This window comes from Gossypium hirsutum, chromosome D06 (genome assembly GCF_007990345.1).
Source record: "Gossypium hirsutum isolate 1008001.06 chromosome D06, Gossypium_hirsutum_v2.1, whole genome shotgun sequence".
Taxonomy (NCBI): domain Eukaryota; kingdom Viridiplantae; phylum Streptophyta; class Magnoliopsida; order Malvales; family Malvaceae; genus Gossypium; species Gossypium hirsutum.
This window is the reverse complement of record NC_053442.1, coordinates 9,175,657-9,198,214: the sequence shown is the minus strand read 5'-3', so window position 1 is coordinate 9,198,214 and position 22,558 is coordinate 9,175,657. Positions and strand designations below refer to the sequence as shown.

General features: G+C 33.3%; 2 protein-coding genes across 3 annotated transcripts; both read left to right on the top strand.

Annotated features, from left to right (window-relative positions):
* Window positions 1–3,181: 3,181 nt before the first annotated feature.
* On the top strand, window positions 3,182–9,442 carry LOC107901279 (probable receptor-like protein kinase At5g20050). The gene is made up of 2 exons (XM_041095255.1): window positions 3,182–3,712; window positions 8,508–9,442. Exons 1-2 carry the CDS (start codon window positions 3,218–3,220, stop codon window positions 9,360–9,362), a joined length of 1,350 nt encoding a protein of 449 aa, XP_040951189.1. The 5' UTR covers window positions 3,182–3,217; the 3' UTR covers window positions 9,363–9,442.
* An 869-nt stretch (window positions 9,443–10,311) lies between these two features.
* LOC107901280 (acyl-protein thioesterase 2) lies at window positions 10,312–22,491 on the top strand. 2 transcript variants are annotated; one of them, XM_041095253.1, is made up of 11 exons: window positions 10,312–10,979; window positions 11,096–11,265; window positions 11,764–11,856; window positions 12,098–12,206; window positions 13,269–13,305; window positions 13,424–13,493; window positions 13,623–13,727; window positions 20,980–21,130; window positions 21,224–21,306; window positions 22,028–22,121; window positions 22,210–22,491. In XM_041095253.1, the coding sequence occupies exons 3-11, from the start codon at window positions 11,826–11,828 to the stop codon at window positions 22,289–22,291; spliced, it is 762 nt and encodes a 253-aa protein (XP_040951187.1). In that variant the 5' UTR covers window positions 10,312–10,979; window positions 11,096–11,265; window positions 11,764–11,825; the 3' UTR covers window positions 22,292–22,491. The 2 variants fall into 2 exon arrangements, with proteins under 2 accessions (XP_040951187.1, XP_040951188.1); XM_041095254.1 differs by lacking the exon at window positions 11,096–11,265.
* The last annotated feature ends 67 nt before the right edge of the window (window positions 22,492–22,558 follow it).

Genomic DNA, 22,558 nt, shown 5'->3' with positions numbered 1-22,558 from the left:
TGTCGATTAGTGCATAGTTTTGATTTAATTATTTGGGGAATTTGTAATTGATTGGATTAAAGAATTTTGTGATTATATAGATACTTATTTTTTAGTATTTAATGGTGTTAGGTGTCTATTCTAATGCCCCAAACCAACAGTGAAGTTGTTAGACGTTCGTGAGTATGTTTTGCATCAAACCAGTGTAAGAAACCTAGCTAATTTAGATCTGAAAAATTATTATAGTTATGTTATTTGGATTGAACCCTTATGAGGGTGTTTTAAGGCTATTTAAGTGGTATATTAATTTGATAAAATATTAATTTTTAATTTAGGCTTGATTTAAGGTCTTAAGGAGAAATTGCGGGTTTTGCTAGTGTGCTATAGTAGTACGAAAAATAAGGTGTAAGTCCTAACTTGTTAAACTTGAATGATTTGATAATATTTTATATGATCTAAATGTTGATTAAACTTGCTGGTTGGGCTTAGTTAATTGTTTAATATTGATATGAAAGGTTTGTTGATATGATCTGTGATTGATTGTATCGATACTTTTTAGAAAGGTATCAATACTTGCGTAAGTTTCGATACAATTTTTAACATTTTGACAGATCAAGCCCATACAGAAGCCCAGTTGCACACTCAAACATAAATTTAAAATAAAATCAACAGTTACAGATATAACTTGAAAATTTTAACCCACATTTCAGGACGTGACAGAAGTCATTAACCAATTTTTAGCTCTGTGGTTCCTTTGTATTGTTACAAATGACCCATGTATCAGTACAACTCATACTTGTATCAGAACTTGACAAGTTAGTAGCTAAAATGTTATAGTAATTTGGACAATATTGATGAAGGGTATCAACAACGGATGAGACAAGGAGGAGAAGGTGGTGATGTAAAGGAGGCTGGTTCACCTAAATAGGTAGAGAGCCAGAGAAAGACAAGAGGATGATGGTTACTATGAAGGCAAAGGAGATTAAGTGTAGGGAGTGGTTGCTTAAGGTTGCTTAAGGTTGCTTAAGGTTACTATGAAGGCAAAAGATCCTCTTTTTTGGTAGTGGTGACGTGGCAAGGTTGTTACAAATTTGTTATCATCATGGAGTGCATGGAGGATGTGTTTGGAGGGACTCATTTTATTATTCCTTTTGAGCTGGTACAAGGTTATTCCTTTTGAGCTGGTACAAGGTTGTTATGCTTAGGTGGACCCTAGTAGTCTCTAAAAGTAGTGTTCACACTGAAAAATGGGTGACTTGACCATAGTAGAGGGTGGCATGGTATTGGAGATGTTCCTGCTACTAGAGGATGGTCCCATGAGAGGTGACTCGCCCCAGAGGTTGAGCAGTTAATGACAATTCCGAGGATGAGAGGTGGAGAACCATCCACAAGTGTCTTTCTAATGCTCTCTCGGAGTGCCACATGTCCGGTCTAAATGGGGGTATAACAGACAAGTACTGATACATCAGAATCATGTATGGATACAACCTCCCTTGCTTCTACAAAAACATTGTTTTGATTGTTTTAAGTCCTTAAATGTTTGTTTGATGTTTCTAAACCCCCTCCAAACACCGTTGTAATGATATGTAATTATTTAAAATTATTTTCAAATATTTTCATTTAACTCAAACTGAAATTTTGAACTTATTTATTGGTTTTAAAGTTGTTGTTTTTAATGTCAAGTTGCAAATGTAAGTCTTGTGTCATGGTAGTGTTACCTATTCTTATTGGTTGTCAGAACAAATAAGAAGTGTTACATCACATTCACGCTACCTCCTTAATAACCATTCTTTCATTACTTCCTTGAAAAGGCTATAAATAAAATTTTTGAATGTTTTTTTTAAAAGTTAAACACCCTAAAATCTCATCTCTCTACAATTACTACAAGCCTATAATTAGAGTTGGTAGTGGGTTGGGTCGGGTCAAGTCAAAATTTTAGGCCATTTTTCTAGGTCCGACATGAAAAATGAATTTAAAATTTTGCCTAAGCTCGACCCAATCCACCCATATTAAAAATTTTATATTTTTTTATATAAAAATAAATTTAAAAAATATAATACATCAAATATACTAAAAACATTAAAATAAATGTTTCCTAACAAATGAAGAAAATTTTAAAAAAATTACACTTAAATAACACTAAGATATACAATATCCAAATAACAACAACAATATGATAGCAATATAATTAGCAAATGATAGCAAAACTAATAATAAAATAAGACTTATACAACGTCCAAACAATAACAATAAAATAGTAGTAATATAATAGTGAAAGGATAGCAAAATAATGACAAAACAGTGGCAAAATAGTAAAAAAAACAGTAGTTTTTTTGCAAATTCAAGTTGAACCTGAGCCAAAAAAATTTTACTCAAGGCCTTTTCTTTTTGCAAATTCAGGTTGCAAATTTTTTTTTTTGCAAAACGAACCTTAATTTTTTTGTCTAAGCCTATTTTTGAACCTATATTTTTGTTCAAACCTTTCTACTTTTCAAAAGGCCTTTTAAGTCGAATCGAATGGTCCGACCCATAATACAACCATGATAACTTTTCTAACTATTTACTTGCTTTCATCATAACCACTCTCTAGAGCCATTTCGATTTTCTACTAATTTGTAATGTTTTCTCACTTGAAAATAAACCTCAACAGATATCCAAGTCATGCTATCAGCGTTGACTGATATGAATATGAAATTTGATGAAGCAGGACTTGGTCTTTACTTTAAACAAGAAGCAATCTCATCGTTCAGATCTGCAACAACTCAAAATTGATTTTTTTTTTTATGTAACTCATATACATATTCGTCTTGACTTAGTTCGCTGATGTAAGGATTTATGAATGGTTCAAATTTTACAGTCATGTACTTTTAATTAATCTGTATTGAAATGGACAAAAGACTAGAAGACAATTAATACACAAATCACCTGCTTAATTTGACAAAGCCCAAAAAGGGGAAAAACAATATTAGTGGCGGAAGGACTGCATTACTTGTGTCACCAATATGAACCAAACATTTGACCATAAAAAATGTTTAAAAGAAAACTCACAATGAAACTTCAAATATTCAAACCCCCCGTGTATAAATTAACATTTTTTATCCATCTTTAGAATTGAATATTATAATGAATGCTCACTACAGCTAATGGAAGTTATAAGAACAATGAATAAATGGTTTCACTTCTCAACATAAAGAACAAATGAAAGCTAGAAAGTCAAGAAGACGATGATGAGGTTCTAATGGAGGACAAGAAAGCAAATATAACAGCAGTTATAATAATCATAGGCCTCATCATTTTCATCATCGTTGCTCGTTTATCATTGAAACTTTCCAAGGCTTTCTTCCTTATTGTAGGGGCAGATATCGCAGTAATCCTTGCGGTATTTGTATGCCTTGTGATTAGAGGGCGTTATAATCACAGACGGAAATTGTTAGAGAAAAAACTGGTATCTGAAGGTCGAGAGCTTCGAATTGAGTACAGTTTTCTTCGAAAAGTTGCTGGTGTTCCAATCAAGTTTAGGCTTAAAGAGCTTGAGGATGCAACAGATAATTTTCAGGCACTGCTAGGCCAAGGTGCGTCGGCTTCGGTATTCAAAGGTATCCTTAGTGACGGCACCGCTGTTGCAGTGAAGCGAATCAATGGGGAGGAGCACGGGGAAAAGGAGTTTAGATCGGAAGTTGCAGCTATTGCTAGTGTGCAACATGTGAACCTTGTGCGTCTTCTAGGGTATTGTTGTCTTCCTAGAGGGCCTAGTGATACGAGTCACAAAAGCCCAAATTCTTGAGGGCAAGGCCCAATAAGAAGATTCCAAGCCCAATCAAGAAATCCACCCATACTTAGTTGAAAATCAGGCCAAATTGTCAAAGTGGCCCAAGTTGTAAAGTTTTATTTTTATTTATTTATTTATTTTACTTAGTTTAAATGTTTATCCAAGAGTCCCAAATAAAAGACCCTTGGCCGAATTTCCATATTAAAATAATTAGGAGTTTTTTTTTAGTTTTAGTTTTAGTGTTCTAATTAAATTAGGAAAACATTTGAAAGGCCTATTTATATGGCTTGGCCAGCCACCCTACATTACATTACAATTACATTGAAAATTTCAGATTTGATTTGAGTGAAAATTCTCTTTGAGTTCTTCAAGGATTTTCTCTTGAGTTTTCCTTAGAAGTTGTTTTAACAATCTTTTTGATTGTGGGAGCCATCTTCAACCTTCTTCTTGCCATTGATATTCTTTGGAGGGGAGATTAGAGCCGTTTGAAGGGAGTTGTGAGATCTTTCGAGATTTCAAGGCTTCTTAGGACTTATCTTTTAATTTATTACTGTCAATTCTTTCTTTATTTCTACTTGTGCTGAATCATTATCTAATCTATTTTCTGTTCTTATTGTGTTTTCAGCCTTTTTCTATCTTAAGGAATCAGCCCAAAATTCCCCAATTTCTAGGGTTTTTCCATACTCTTTTTGGGTGAAATTAGATTGTCGAAATTTGGGGAAAACTATCTTGGTGTTCAATTGGGCAGAATCACAATCTCCTTGAGGGTTTCAAGAACCCTAACACTTATTTCTATTCTCAATTTGATTCTTTGCTGATTTGGGGATTTTATTTCAGATCTGAAAATTCAAAAATCTAATCTTTTAATTTTCTGTTTCGTTTCAGATCTAATTGTTTAGGGTTTTCGTAGGAGTTTCTCGTGACTTGGCAACTCGATCTTGGTCCGCGCGCAACCCCGTATCATTTGGTATCAGATTTTGGGCGTTTTGGGTGTTCTTGGTTGATTTCTAAACTGATCTCTATTTTTTAAATTACAAACAGCAGTTTTACCCAGAAAAATTTTTGAAAAAAAATTCATTTGAGTGGGTAAACATTTTCTTATTGATCTGAAATTTTACATACATATTTTTGGCACTGTTATTGAATATACAAAAATATTTCCCGCAAAAAAATAAGTCGAAAAAGTCAAAAAATTGAAAAAAGACGAAATCCAATAAAAAATTTAAAAAATATTCAGCGGGTTGAATTTGGTGCCCAAATTTTCCAGATCAAAAATTAAATATATAAGGACACTCCAGATTTAATTTCGTGATTTTTGGAGATCGGGAACACCTCGAACGAAGTTGTCAAGTTACTCCGCAGTTTTTCGGGTTTTCTGTTTTCAGCAATTTTTATTGATTCTTAGCTGTAGGTTTTCATTTGTTTACCTTTATTCTTCCTTTACGTTATCTAACACCTTCTTGTTTCTTGTGTTAGTAGGATTTAAACGTGTGCACAACTTCTTCCTCGGTGCAACACGAATCAATTGGTGTCTCGTCAGTTTTTGGCATCCTAGTGCAAATTAGGATTCTTTGGTAGTTTGGTTCACACTCTCTAATTGGTTGATATAAACTCTGATAAAGAACTCACAAGATTGAATTTGACCTCATTGAGAATTTGAATTTTCTTTTTGAGTGATTAATGGTGAGGTTTGCTAACTTTTATTTTGAGTGTTGAGTGTTTATTTTTTACAGGTTTTGAAGATGTCTAAAGGTGATAATAATGATGCACTTATGAAAGTCCAACAACAGTTAGATGGACATACTGCTGCAATCACACAAATAAATGCTACACTTCAAGCATTGAATACTACTTTGAATGAGGTACGAGTGAATCAAAAACATCAATATCGAGATCCAATTAAGGAAGATAGGGGTAACCAACCCCAAAGGCGCGGCCCTCGACGTGTCACTAGAATGGATGATGATTTTCATGATCATGGACAATCATCTTTGGCAAAACCAAGGAGCGAGCAGCAACGAGAACATCTCTTTCATACTCGCTGCCATGTACAAGGTAAGCTTTGTAGAGTTATTATTGATGGTGAAAGTTGCTCGAACATAGCCAGCACGACGATGGTGGAAAAGCTTTGCTTAACCACTACCAAGCATCCACAACCTTATCAACTACAAGGGCTTAGCAACGAAGGCCAATTTAGGGTCACTCAACAAGTGCGCATTGCCTTTTCTATCGGTAAGTATCAAGACGAAGTTGTGTGCGACGTAATGCCTATTCAAGCCTGCCATTTGTTGCTAGGAGAACCATGGCAACTGGATCGAAAAGTCACTCACGATGGTCGTACCAATAGGTATTCTTTCAAGCATCAAGGAAAGAAACTTACCTTAGTGCCGCTCACTCCGGAACAAGTCCATGAGGACCAAATCAAACTGAGAAATTCTGTTAAAACAAGTGAGGAAAAAGAAAAAGAGAATGAAAAAGAGCAAAAAGAGATTGAGAGTGAAAAGGAATGTGAAACAGAAAAGAAATTTGAAAAAGAAGTTGAAGAAAGAAGAGAAAATGAGTTAGAAAAAGAAACAAAAGAAAAAGACGAGGAAAGGCTAGTGAGGAATGTTTCCACTAACCAAGATATGAATTTTTCTTGTGTTGCTACTTTTCAGGTTCCTGAAAGATCGAAAGATAACTTTCAACTTCAATACCTCTCAAATGAAAGACGCTTTCATACGATCAACTTAGGCAAAGATGAAATCACACTACATGATCCCGAAGGTAAGCGAGGTAAGGAAATTTTAGAAACCGAGTCCATTGCAGATTTGAAAATTATTGATAAAACTTTTGGTGACTTAGTTCTTAAAAGATCCCCTCATTTTGATCCGATTAATTGTTACTCTTCGATTGTGGTTGATAAAGTCATTACGAAAAGAAGCGTGATTTGTTATTCTCTTGATTTACCTTGTGTAAAATCCTCGAATTTGTCCAAATCTGTTTTGGAGAATAAGGTAACGAAATTTTCCAAATTTGTTTTCAATTTATATTCTTGCCTTAAACAGTTTATGTGGTTGTACATGAAGTTTGAGTTCCATTTGACAAAGGTTAACTCAACAACGGAGATTCGACTACACTATGCCCCCGATGAACGAAGGTTTGTTTTAAATGAAAAAGGTAAAATCGACCCTTATTCTTTTGCTTATCGAGGTAAGATGCTTGAAACCTTTGAAACACTTTTGTACTCCTCGGATAGTGATAAAGATCGTGTTGATGAACACTTAGATCGAAACGTGCTTGACTGTCCTATTTTATTTATTGATGATCTATCTGTTTTGATGGTTGATAAAAAGATTCTTGTTTTTGATAATGCATGTGTGAGTGAATCTATAGACCGTCGATTAATGCATGGTATGATTATGCAACTCTGTGAACCATGTAAATCTTTTCAAATACCTACTTGTGACGATTATGTTTACCATTTGATTTATTACTCGCAATTTATTCATGGTTTGTGGGAACAATGTGAGACGACTGAATGCCTTAAAACATGTCCATCTTTGTTTCAAATATTTGACGAGGCAGTGGTGAGTAAATTAGATTGTTTGCATGGTAATCTGAATCTGTCCATTCACATGCGTTATACCTGTTCTGTTATGCTTATGATTGGACTACAAGCTTGTTTCCGTTGCTATTTACTATCTCATGGCTATTCTTTTCAGTGGACTCAATTGCCATTAGTCCCGTTCGATAGAGGAAAGTCGAGTTCATTTGATTTTTCAGATTCGAGGACGAATCTTTTGAGGAAGGGGGGAATGATACGAGTCACAAAAGCCCAAATTCTTGAGGGCAAGGCCCAATAAGAAGATTCCAAGCCCAATCAAGAAATCCACCCATACTTAGTTGAAAATCAGGCCAAATTGTCAAAGTGGCCCAAGTTGTAAAGTTTTATTTTTATTTATTTATTTATTTTACTTAGTTTAAATGTTTATCCAAGAGTCCCAAATAAAGACCCTTGGCCGAATTTCCATATTAAAATAATTAGGAGTTTTTTTAGTTTTAGTTTTAGTGTTCTAATTAAATTAGGAAAACATTTGAAAGGCCTATTTATATGGCTTGGCCAGCCACCCTACATTACATTACAATTACATTGAAAATTTCAGATTTGATTTGAGTGAAAATTCTCTTTGAGTTCTTCAAGGATTTTCTCTTGAGTTTTCCTTAGAAGTTGTTTTAACAATCTTTTTGATTGTGGGAGCCATCTTCAACCTTCTTCTTGCCATTGATATTCTTTGGAGGGGAGATTAGAGCCGTTTGAAGGGAGTTGTGAGATCTTTCGAGATTTCAAGGCTTCTTAGGACTTATCTTTTAATTTATTACTGTCAATTCTTTCTTTATTTCTACTTGTGCTGAATCATTATCTAATCTATTTTCTGTTCTTATTGTGTTTTCAGCCTTTTTCTATCTTAAGGAATCAGCCCAAAATTCCCCAATTTCTAGGGTTTTTCCATACTCTTTTTGGGTGAAATTAGATTGTCGAAATTTGGGGAAAACTATCTTGGTGTTCAATTGGGCAGAATCACAATCTCCTTGAGGGTTTCAAGAACCCTAACACTTATTTCTATTCTCAATTTGATTCTTTGCTGATTTGGGGATTTTATTTCAGATCTGAAAATTCAAAAATCTAATCTTTTAATTTTCTGTTTCGTTTCAGATCTAATTGTTTAGGGTTTTCGTAGGAGTTTCTCGTGACTTGGCAACTCGATCTTGGTCCGCGCGCAACCCCGTATCACCTAGGTTCCTTGTTTATGAGTTCATCCCAAATGGTTCATTGGATCATTGGATCTTCCCCGGAAAGGGAACGAAAAACCGACCCGAAGGTTGCTTGTCATGGGATTTAAGATATAAGGTTGCCATTGATGTGGCTAAGGCACTTTCTTACCTACATCATGATTGCCGGTCAAGAATATTACACCTCGATCTCAAGCCAGAAAATATACTTCTCGACGAGAATTATAGGGCGATCGTAGCGGATTTCGGTCTTTCGAAGTTGATGGGAAAAGATGAGAGCCGGGTTATTACCACAATCAGGGGTACTAAAGGTTATTTGGCCCCGGAATGGCTCTTGGAACATGGTGTTTCGGAGAAATGTGATATTTATAGCTATGGGATGGTTCTTCTGGAGATGATTGGAGGCCAAAGGAATGTAACTCTGATTGAAAATGGCAGTGATAAATCTCAAAGGAAATGGCAGTATTTTCCTAAGATTGCAAGGGACAAACTTGGAGAAGGGAAGGTAATAGAAGTTGTTGATCATAGGCTAGTTGAAGTGGGAGCCATTGATGAGAGGCAAGTGAAAAGAGTGGTTCACGTAGCACTGTGGTGCATACAAGAGCGTGCAAAACTGAGGCCAACCATGGCACAAGTGGTTGAGATGCTTGAAGGGCGTGTGCCGGTAGAGGAACCACCGGATCCGCAAATGATCATGGTCGATTTTTTATCGATGGACGAAGAGGAGTCCGATTGTCATTTCAGGCCAAAAATTGCTGCAATGGGATCAAATGTTAACGGCTGCAACATTCCTTGCTCATCTTCATCCTCATTTGCAATGTCCATGCTATCAGGACGGTAGTTACTTCTTCCTATTACAGGGATTCGAGGTTCAGCGCAATATATATAAAATTTTTCATATATTTAGAGTATCATAACTTACCTCTGAATAATTACTTCAAATAGAATTCTCCAAAGAAACAATATCAGTAATGCTATTTGATTTAACATAACATTCCTTTGCATTCTGATTTTGGTTTTTATTTTATTTTATTTATTTTCCATTCGAAACATGTTCTTCTCTGAATAATGTAAAAATAGTATGTTTACTTGGTCACTTCCTTAAGCTAAGAAGAAACTAATATATGAAAATATTATTATATAATTAAAATAATTATAAATGGTAACTTCAATAAATGTAAAATAAATAGATAAAACGATTGTCCCGATCCAATTTCTTTCATATATATATTTGAAATTTTGATAAGTGACTTTGTGTAAAGTTCTATCTGATTGTTAATCTATTAATTGGATTACAACATTGAAAAGGACATGCTAATAAATGAAAGCAAAAATGAGACCTGAATTTGGTTTGTTTTCTCTTTCATAGATACTTATCATTTAAGTTAAAAGTCAGCTAGCTAAACTAATAATTATTAAAGAAGATAACATTGAGTTTATTATAATAATTATATAATATGTTGAAGTTAACGACAGTAATAATTTACACTTTAAATAGTAAAATGTCATACGCCACATTGCAAAGGCTAATGAGCCTAAAATATGTAATTGAAATTTGAGTCACCTTTCAAAATGAAAGTAATAATAATTTTACTGAGCTCTATCCGCATAAAGAAAAAGCAAGGTTTACCATCAATCTTTGGGGCTTTCAGAGCGCCGTCGCTTTGGCTTCCCCTTTCGTGAAAGCTGATGAAGAAGTTAAGATAGGCAAGGGATGCTAAGGTCCCTTAAAACCTCAATTGTTTTACCAACATTAGAAAGATCCAGCTTGTAGTAAATATCCTCAAAATGGTAAAAGATGAAAGACATGTTCTATCATATTAGGGTCGTCAATTCACAAGTTGCTTAAGTTATTATCCCTTTTATTCTATTCCTGGCCCTTCGTTTTCACCAAATTCCAACCTTAATTTTTGAAGCCCTCTTGTTCTTCAAGGAGTCGAACTTGATCCCTGATTTCTTTTTCAAGGGACCAAAAGCATGGAGAGTTACTACAAGACTGTGCATCTAGTAATAGATTTTCCAGTTCAATGAGATCACCGAAGACTTGTTTGTTCCATTTTCTTAGAGAAAAACTTGTAGTTTTAAGTTTACAAATCAAATTATAAGTTGAGGATCCTTTAAAAATGGTATTCCAAGCTGTTTCAGTTACTTCCCTACATTGCGGGTGCAAGGCCCACTCCACATAGCCTCAAACCAATAAGCTCTTGATTGGTAGGGGAGCTTTCTATTAGTTGAAACTACCATAGGTTCATGACCAGAATGGATGATAGGTAGGTTAAGACCAATCTAGTCTTTGGCAATTTTTCTTTCATGTAGTTTTGGTCGGCCATAAATGCAAGTAAGCCAGGTTTTGAAAGAGTGCTCCTCCAAGTAGAAAAACATCAAATTCTTTTTACTGGTAATTACGCTGCATTTAACAATTGCCCGCCACATAATCAGGGTACCACCATTACAATTGGTGAGCTCCAAACCTTTTTTTATTTAATTCCAATTTTCATGGATTTATTTAAACACTAAAAATAACATGAAAACATGTTATAATCCTTCAGTAATATTTCATATAACAAATTTTAGACAGAGAAAGTTTTGGCATATATTGCTAATTTGGCCACAAATTTATGGGAGCAAAAGAAAATTGCCTTTGGGTTTGGAGATAAAAAAAGTTATCATTATTATTTTCCGTTGGTGTCTAAAGCCTTTGCTATTCGGAGTCTTCGAATCCAATCGACGTATTAGTGGAAAAGGTGAAATGCCTGAAACGCGAATGCCTCTTTTTTTTTTTTTTATATCATATTTTCCCCTGTTTCTCCCTTTTCTATTTTTCTTTATGTAGAAATTTTTAGAGTTCAATTTGCTGCTTTATTCAACCTGTTAATTCTCAAAAACAGTTGACTTTTAAAGTTTCATTCTTGTTTCAGCTTGGGCTTTTTATTTTATTTTTAATCTTAGTTTCATATGAATTTTCATCTAATATATTCTACTTTAATATTTGTGTGTGTGCAATGGATATCATCATTTATTTCGAGTTCAAATCCCATTTTCGTCTAGGGTTTTGAAATATATGTAATTTGGATTAGATAGAAAAGTCTTCTCTCCTATGAATTTGTTGCAATGTACCTATTTCTGGACAAGCTTTTATGTAGATTTTGATAATATATATATGAATTTAGTGAAAATTAATCATTTTGCTAAATTAACTTTTGATGTGAAATAAATATCAGTCTTTTCTTTCTTAATTGTAGGATCAGTGCTCCTTCTAGTGCAATAGGTGGGTTTGGCCACTGCTGCTTTTCGGTGGGATACAATGAGCTTCACAGGTCCTTCTATTGGTTCTGGTTAGTTAATCTGCTTTGCTCCATCTTCCTCATAGGGGTAATGTCTATAATGATTTAGCAAGTTTGCATAATTTTTTTGATTGTTCTTGAGGCAATTGAATCAATCGGTTCTTCATTGTATGCATGGTGGATTGGTATATATATTGACTGAGTTAGATTTTTACAAATTCACAAGCATGTTTTTCCTCCTTGTGTTAGATTTTAACGGTTAATACTTGAACTGGGCTATGACAAATATCAGGTGGTAGAAGGGAGGCACATGAATTTGGAAGAACTCATGTGGTTAGGCCCAAAGGTAGGCCCCAAGCAACCGTAGTTTGGTTACATGGCCTTGGTGATAATGGTTCAAGGTATTGCTTTTTAAAATTCTTACTTTTATTTTTTGGGAAATAAATTTAACTTTATTTTCTCAACATCAGTAATTTAACTTATTTTCTCTTAGGAAAATAAAACAATTTAATTTTCAAATTTCGCATTTCTCCTAAAGTGTCAAATATAAAAGGAAGAAATATTATGTATATTCTATTTGGTAGGTGTATGCATGTCTAGCTCTTCCCTTCCCTGAGCAGATTTAGCTTGCCTTTGATTCCTTTTTTTTTTCTCTGATATTGTTAGTTAAAGTTCTTTCACTTCTTTCACCTTTTCTTTTCCCCTTTCGTATCTGGATGATTACATCCATTAAGTATAGTCCCAAGAGTTTAAGATGTTCTTAACATTTTTGTGTCATGTTCTTCATTATTTTTGGGTGCAGCAACAAGCAAGACCATTTAGGCCCATGAGGCCATGGTTCTATTTATATGAATTATTATTTCACAGTGAAGAAGTAAATACCTTTGAGATGTTATATTTGTCTTCCTTTCAGAAATTTTGAGGTGTTTCCTTTCTCTCAGTTTAGTAGTCCTGCATATCAATGATATGGATGTTGTTTTTTGTTGAATATATGGGGAATTTGTCAGTACATGAACTAAGCAAAAAGCTCCCTTTCTCTATGCAATTTTCGTTCTTGTAGTATAGTACTGTTACTATGATGCTTAAATAAGTTGTAGGGAATTCATCATTGCATGCGTAAGAACCTCGTTCATCCATATTTGTTTTATGCCTTTTATCTTATAAACTACGAATTAAACTGATAATAAATTAATTCATGTTTATTTTTCAAGTGGTTTAGTCTTCAAAAAGCAAGTCATTCACTTCATATTTCAATGTTTCATGTCTTCAATATGTTTTATGTTTCATGTTTGGCAAGTCTTTTCATCCAATCTATTATATTGGTGCCTCTTGGAATTTGAATTATCATGTAGTTATTTTGTCATCTGAGGCTCCCCATCTTGTAATCCATGATCTAATGTAAGTACTTGGTATCTTTTGCAATATCTACTCATCCTCATTTACCTTTTTGTTTTATTCATCAGCTGGTCCCACCTTCTGGAGACCCTCCCTCTTCCGAATGTAAGGATATGATTATTCTAGCCAAATATATTTAGGAGAATATATTCTAAGAATTAATTAATAGTTTTAGTTTCTTGATAACATCATAAATTTCCATGCATGTGACCCTATCGTGTAGATTAAATGGATATGCCCAACTGCCCCTACTCGACCAATAACTTTATTTGGTGGCTTTCCAGCAACTGCTTGTAAGTATATTCATAGAACTCTGTATTGAACTATTGATTCAATCTCATATGATGCAAACAAGAATTAAATTTCACCTCTCTTCAACCTTTTTATTTGATGATGGTGCTTTAAAATATAACATACATCAGGGTTCGATGTGGGAGAACTTTCAGAAGATGCTCCTGATGATGTAGAGGGTTTGGAGGCTGCTGCTGCACATGTTGCAAATTTGTTGTCAATAGAGCCTGCTGACAGTATGTTTCCTCACAACTTATTTTATAATGTTTTTATTATGCTATTTTTTCCATTTTCTTTTACTTTGGGTCTTCGATTTTTCTTCTGATTTAGGTACTATAGCATTGTAGACACCTGTGTTTTCTTTTATAAGGAGAGTTCATAAGGGACGATGTTTTATATCATACAGTTGCCATTTATCAGTCTTACTTTCTACAAGATTATTAAGTTCTCATGATTTTGGCTATCAAATGTGAACAATATTCTTTTCCTTTTAGAAGATAGAACACTGATTTTGGAACTCATTAGATTTACTGTGAGTTTTAGTTTTAGTTTCATTTTCTAATTCTTGAATGTTAGCTGGCAGGACAATTATATGTACTATTTTTTGCTGATTATGTTAGAACAAACATGCGCTAATTGCTTTGAAAAATAGATTGCTTGAATGGAAGTGATGGCTGCAATGGCCATTTCAGATTCCACTGTGATGAGCACAACAGAAAACATAATGCACAAGATTGTTTGCGCAATTCGATTTCCTTACGTCGGCAACTAATTCAGAGAGAAAAATCCACTATTTTACTCCCAGTACAACAAGTTATTTAAGTCCTATCACGCCCAAATATAACAACCTCACTTTTATATCTAAATACCTAGTTCTCTCATTTTTAAGTTCTCCTCTTAAGACCTTAGCCAGTAAACAAAATGCACTTACAAAGTACATTCCACTATGAACAGATAAGTGCTCTCAATACTCTATAAAAAAAACTTATACATGTCTCTCAAATATATAATAGTTTCTAAACTTCCTAACATACTAGAAATAAATTACAATCTAATATCCTATTAATCAGTAGCTAAAATAGCAAAATACAATATAATGATAAAGACCAATGTAAAGGGGGTTGTTAGAGATAGGTTTTCAATGCTATTCCGATCGAATATCCACAATTCAAGGTGTAATACCCCTATACCTGTCTCGATTGCCAGGTCAAAATATCAGAATGTTACATTTGTTGCTGAAGCAACGTCAATTAATTTCACGAAGAAACTTATCATTCTTATCTTGATCACTTGTAATAAAACCCTAATTCTTATTTTCTCTCTCTTCCTAGACAACTATTGCTACTCTTTTCATGAAGTTAAGGTGACTAATAAGCTTCTTTATTGATTTCACTAATGATTTATGAAAGAGATTGGAGGAATTATGCTTGAAACGCTTGAAAATGGTGGAAAAGGATTTATTTGTAATAAAAGCAAAAGTTGAGAGGATGGAGAATTGGAGGTGGCGTGATTTGTAATGGAAATATGAATGGTTTCATCTTTCTCAACTTTTCTAATAAAAATATTTAATTAATTTAATAATTAAAATGATAATTATCAAATTAGTCCACTAATCATACTTTGACACATTTTAGTCCTTAATCTTTTTATTTTCCATAATTGTCTTATTTGAGTAATTACCATTCAATCCTCTAACCTTCTCTATAATACCATCCATGAATCATACTTTATTTTGGTAAAATTTATTTTCTATTCCTTCCTATTTCTTTCAATTCAAAGCAATCATTTCAATTTTTTATTTTTCTTACTTTTGCCCCACTACTTTTCATTCTCTTACAATTAAGTTAATATCCCGAATTTATTTTTCCGATCTCAAAAGTAATTTTAATTTTCTATCGGGTCTAACTACTTTCTATACTAACATTAAAAAAATCTTATTATATATTTCTAAAATTCTCAAGTATATCTAACTCGACTTGTTAAGTTAGAGATATCATACAAGGGATCTGATTCAATTGATTTGATCCAATCCAAACTTCAAATTAAGTTTCTCCAAATGAACTGAACTTCATAATTAAGCTTTCATACTTCCACAATATCAGCATAATCCAAAGCCCAAAGATTTTGTTCAAAAAATTGTCAACTTCAAATATGAAAAGTAATAGGGTTTGTCATTGTGTTAGTTGTAGTGACCACTACCATTGACACTTCGACAGCCATTTCAAAATACTCGCGTCAACAATCTCTACCTTTGGCAATTTTTTGAACAAAACCAATCAAGTGAGGAGACTTATCAACAATAATTGCTTCCTTTTAGTACAATTCTCTTTGTCCATCAATCTTATATTAAAACATGATTAGGCAAATTCAACCATTAATGCCTTATGAGTAATTGCATCAACAATTAAAATACTATAATTTTATGCAAGTAAGATAAGGATAAGAGCATGTGAAACAATGTAAAACCAACCAATCACCCATAAAATTTCCAATGTTCATTAGTTACAAAACTTGTAATAAAAAGTATGTAACAAAAAAGTAAACAAAACAAAATAATTCCCATCAAGAGTAACAAGAACAAACTAGCAACACCATCATCTTCCATAAGCATTTGGACAAGCTTCCAGCTACTCCAGCTCAACTACTCCATCTTTTTATTCAAAAGAGTTGCCAATGCATCACTATTTGGGGTGAGTAAATCATTACACAAAGCAACCTTGTTATATCTAATCTGTTGAATGGCCTATAACTCTAAGCGACTATTGATCTACTTAATTTGATATGTCAAATTAGGCCCTCTCGAATACTTAATGAGTTTGTACTCAAGTAGTTTTTTAATTTTGTTGATCGATTATCAGATTTTAGTGTTAATGATTTTTTTTACATTTTACTTTTCTTGAAACCCAAATTGACAATTATGCCATTGAGTGTGTAATAATCAATTTAAGCTTGTGTAGGGAGATGACTAAGGTCGAACACTGAGAAGGACTTTAGTTGTTATGTATGTTGCGACACTGACTCTCCATCACCTTAAAAAAGTGAACTTCAATGAAAACTCAATTTGGAGTAACCTATCGTTGAAGTCACGACACTAAGTATGTGGTGTCGCAACATTGAGCCTTCGAGTATTAACTACAAGCCTTGATGTTGTGATGCCAAGTCAATGGTTGAAGTGGGGAGACCCAGTGCCACTATCGTCGATGTTGCGGCACCAACAAGGTTGTGTCGCGACACCAAGAACCCTCAAGCCAAACTCGTGCCCACTACTATGGATGACACGACACCAAAGCTTGGATGTTGTGACATTGAATTCTAATGGTTGCAAAAAATTGTAGGGGAAATTTTGTTTCCAAACTCAACTCAAGTCATATCATTTTCTTGAAGGGTGTTTTTGTCAATGTTAAGGTTAAAGAATTATATGTATTTAAGTTATCTAAAAGGTGGGATCCTTTATCTTTTTGTCAACATCTTTTATTCCCTCACAATTTTTAGCTTTTTTTTTTTCTTTTTTAGCTTAGTAGTTATTTTCTATTGTTTTCTTCTTAGTTTTTCTGCACTTTTAGTTTTCTTTCAAATAGTTACAAGATTCTTCAATATTATTTTGGGTTTTTCTTTAAAGCATTCAATACTTACATGTTGTGAGTTATCAAAAGTGTAAATATAGTAACTTGGGCTATGGATTTATCAACATTATTGATGTCATCTGTATTAAAGGCTCCTTCAAGAGTCACTAAGTATTTTTAAACCCTTGTCTCTTTTGTGGTTAATTGATGAATCATTTAAGCATAAAATTGGCTGGACTTTGTATTTGATGATGAGTAGAAACTAAGTTTTAGAGTGGTTGGTTGATTGAAATGTTGCATGATTAATTTTAGGGTCAGAGATTAAATTACAAAAATTGGACTAAATTTAATAGACTTCAAAACCTAAGGCTGACTACCTTAGGTGAGCATTTAGATAAGTGAGACTGAGAGGAGATCTTATTGTGAACTAATTTGATTGTCTTGATTTAGTTTAGTGAGGTCGGGAGATAAATCAAATTAAATTATCTAATTGGATAAAATGGTGATCGTGAGGTAAAATTAGACCAATTAGAAGTTTGAGCAATTTAGGTCTCTAATCCAAGAATTATTTGGTAACATGGAAATCAATCGATCACTTTATCTCATTAAATTGATATTTTTCATACTTTTGACTGTTATTCAATTTAGTCCTCTAAGCATAGTTTAGCTTAATTAACTTTGAATTATAAATTGTCGTAATATAGTACTTAGTTATTAGCTAACTAGATTTCTTAATTGCATACTTGATCTTTGTTATTCATCTTATCGTTCGTTCTCCATTGAGTTTGATTCTTGGAATATTTGGAGTGTTTCATTAGAACACTTGGAGTGTTTCATTGGAACACTTATAAATATTAAAATTGTCCTATTACACTTGTAGTAAAAGTCTTCCATCCTTATATTTTGAGCTATTCCTTTGCTCGGTGTCCGTATGCTGTGGTGTGTTCAAGTTGTCGGCGCCATTGTCAAAGAGATGTGTATGTGATAAGTTGAACCGCATTGGTTTTTGCATGCTTTGTTAGGGAGATAATTAGTGAAAGTTAGGTTTATAGATACGGTGCTTTATTTTTTTAATAGTTTTCTTGATTTTTTTTCTTGTTGATAATTGATTATTAGTCATGTTTAATAATAACTATAAGTGGCCAGAAGATTAATTTGTGTTTGATGTGAATGGTATTTTAATGCCTAGCTTGAGGTATGATGATGATTATGAGAGTCAAAGATATGAGTCTCCTTAGGATTTTCATGGCTATACGAATGAAATGGATAGTTACAATCAATGATGATTAGGTAGTAACTCAACATGTCATCTATATTCCTCGTACTATTATCAGGATGAGGGTATGTATTATGAAGAATCTAGTGAAAATCATTATTTAAACCCTCGAGTTGGCATACTTGATGATGATATGTCTATGTGCCAAGACACTATGAAAAGTATGCAAAATCAGTTAGAGTTATTGTTAGAAGTCATCAGACATTTGAGTTGGGGAGCATGTTCCTGTGGAAGGGTGTGTAAAGTCAAATAATTCTGAACTTGATGAGTAGGTCTCCTATACGATTGTTGGCTATGAAGTCTTAGAAGTTGATTTTCAACAAGAGATAGAGATCGAAAAATTAAGTGAAGTGCTGGGTATTATTGATAAAGTCTTCGGTCCTATTGACATAGATGTAGAGATGGGAGTAGAAGTATTTTTAGAAGAGATTACTGTGCTTGAAAAGTTTGTAAGTGAAAATTTGGAGCCAACACATTTTTCAAACATTTTAGAAGGAATCTCTCGATAAAAATCGACCAAAGATATGTTCAAACAGAGGTGGGAGATAAGGTTCAACTACTTCATTTTTTGAAAGAAATTGAGTTTGTGGTTCCTGATTTGATTATTCCGCGAAAAGTGTTATGGAATGGGCTCGTTTTTGGTAAGAAATGACTCATAATGTGCATGTCAAAATGGTTTTAAATAAGCAAAACAATTTGTTCTTGAAGGGCTTCAATCGTAGTGGAGTCAATAGTGGGCACTTTATTTGTCACATGTAAAGAAATACTCCTTGCACCTTTGGCTTTTCTATGTTTGACTTTATCCAATTTTATTTCAAGGTTTGTATCTACCTAAATTAGTTCATCAGTCCTTAGACTATCTAGGTCTTTTGTCTCATCAATGGTAGTGACTTTAAATCAAACCTATCAAGTAATAATCTCAATACCTTCTTGACCAACTTGGAATTGGAATATTCTTTCCCAAGAGTAAATGCTAGATTTAGATAGATTACAAAGTTTTAAATAGAATTCACCAATAGTTTTTGAACCCTACATTCTCAAGGCCTTGAACTTGGTGGATAACATCTATATGTTAGAATGCTTTACTATGATGGTTTATTCATGTGCAATTTCAAAGATGTCTCATGCCTCTTTAGCAATTATACACTTTGAGATCCTCTAAAATTTTTGTTCATTGACACCGCAGAAGATAGAATAAAGAGCTTTCAAATTGGCATTCACAAGACGTTCTTCATTATTGGTCCAAGCTAACTTAGACTTAGGAGTTTTTCCTACTTCTGTATCAACCATAGGTGGTTGCCACCCTGTGGGAAAAGAATATTATGCTTTCTCATTGGTGGACTTAATGAAAGGTTTCATTCTTGCCTTTCAATAAGCATAGTTAGAACCTTCCAACATAAAAGGATGTGCAATTGAAGATCCTTCCATATCTAGCAATTAACAACACCATAAAACATTACTTGCTACGTTAAGTGGGAGGATCTGATATCAATTTTTGAAATAGAAAAATTTTAATTATTTAGAAAAAAAAAGGTGCTTGAATAGAGGTGATAGCCATAGTGGCCACTTCAGATGTCACTACGATGAGCACAATAGAAAAATATAACACAAAAGATTGTTTATACAGTTTAATTTCCCCACGTCTGCGGAGCCTAACTTAGTGAAAAAAAAACTCATCTTTAATCCCAATACAACAAGTGATTTAATTCCTATCACACCCCGATAAAGCAACCTCATTTATGTATCTAAAGACCTAGATCTCTCAATACTCTATACAAAACCTATACAAGTTTCTAAAAGATATAACAGTTTTGAGACTTACTTATATACTAGAGATAAATTACAATCCAACCCCCTTGAAAAAACAATTAAAATAGCAAAGTACAATATAATAATAAAGACTAATGTAAAGTGGATTGTTGGAGATATGTCTTCAATGCCATCCTGATCTAATCTCCATAATCCAAGAGATCCGATAGCTTGATCTGATCCAATCTTTAGGATAAGTTGCTTCAAATGGATTGAACTTCATAGTTGGGCTTGCGTACTTCTATTATATTGGCATCATTCAAACCCCAAAGATTTAGTTTTCAAAATTAAGTTCAAATATGACAATTAATAAGAATTTTCGCAATGTTAGCCGTAGTGACTACTACCTTGGTACTTTGGCAACCACTTCAAAACACTAGCCTTAACATATTATTTCTAGATGTTAATACACATTGATGGATTTCATTGATTTAGCTGGAAATGCTTCCAATACAAACTCGATTGATGTAAATTCACCCAAGAAGTTTTTTAAAAAAAAAAGAAAGATTGACAACAATGCACCTCTACCTCTTAACTTTGAAATGGTGTAAGAGCTCTTACAGTTTTCACCTCTTATTTATGTTTCTCTTTATCTTGACCAAAATGGCCTTTTTTTATAACAATCCCTTTTATTTAATGGCATTCTAATAAATTCCTGTAAACAACGATCACTATTTTAAGATTGGTTTATATTTAAGTAATTTGTTGCTTGACTAGTTTTGGTTACAACCGATACAATGTTGTATTCATCTTACTTTTCAATTTTAGCCATGAAAGTTTTGTTTATTGTAACTAATTTTGGCATTATTCTAACAGTAGCTTCTTCTTTTTTTATTACAGTTAAACTTGGTATTGGAGGGTTCAGTATGGATGCAGCAACCTCTCTATACTCTGCAACCTGTTTTATTCATGGAAAATATGAAAATGGCGATTTATATCATGCCAATTTGAGTGCAGTTGTAGGTCTTAGTGGATGGCTTCCATGTTCAAAGTTGGTTTCCTACGTCTGCACCTTCGCATATAACCTTAGTGCTCCCCCTCCACCCCCAACTATATTTGGTTTATAAATTGTTTTCTTTTCTAGGAATTTGAAAGCCAAAATAGAAAGACATGATGAGGTTGCTAGACGCGTTGCATCCTTTCCCATTTTGCTATGCCATGGAAAAGGTATTTTTAGTAACATTGTTTATGGGAACTATCATATGGATTTAAGTATGGTCATTGTGTTTCTTTTCTGGCTTTATCTTACTCCTCTGTTACAATAGTGGCACTGTTAAAATTAACATCATTTTTTATTATTATGAAGTAATGGGATATAACAAGATGGTAACTAGACTAGAATATATTCTACTCGAGGAATTTAACCAGGCAAATATGTTTAGTGTCAACTTTTCAAAATTAGGAAAGCAAACTTGATTTCTCAAGTTTAGTGATCTAGCCAGCCAAATGCATTGACATAAAACCTAAAATTACTATTGTTAGCATATTGTTGTATACATTCAATGTTATATGAGGGCCTTATCTATTTGTAATCTATTTCACATTGAGAAGGAAAAAACTGATTGAAACTATTTTGTGCATCCTCTATGGGCAACCATTAAATAGTTGTTATTAAAGTAGACATTTCTTTTGGTGCTTGCATATAATTAGTCATTTCAAAGAATTATAAAGTCAGCTTCCCAAACTTTCAAGTAAATATTGTCATTATTGAAACTTAAGGTAATATTTTTAAACATTTAGTAATTAACTTGGTGGTTGCTATCAGGTTAACAAATTTAGTTTATAACTCATATTTTTTTACTTGTTTCCTTATTACTGGCATCATCAATAGCTATTGGAAATATTCCTTCGGAAGTATGTAATTGTATATAATTAACTTGAGTTGCAGGAGATGATGTGGTTCCATATAAGTTTGGTGAAAAATCTGCATTGGCACTGAGTTCAAATGGATTTGAGAACATGACTTTCAAATCCTACGATGGGTATGGATCTTTAGGATCTAAATAAAAACTTTCATGATTTCTCATACGTTCAACAATTTATCAAAATAATTTGATAAACAATATATAGACTTGGTCACTATACAATCCCAGAGGAGATGGAAGAGGTCTACACTTGGTTAACATCAAAACTGGGGCTTGACAGTCGATGAGCTTAAGGATAGATGTGTTGCATTTTTTAGACGAAATCGTGGTGGTTATGGGTGTGGAAAATAATTTGCATTACATGGCTTGTAGTTCAATATTTTGTTTAATTATTGGTCATGGACAGAACAAGACAACATTATTAGCTCCTTTGCTCATCAACTTTTGTAGTTTGGAATTTATTATTAATCAGGATTCTATCTATAACATAAATATATTTGTAAAAATTATATTAGAATTTTAAAATATATATATTAATAACTATTAAGTGGTAT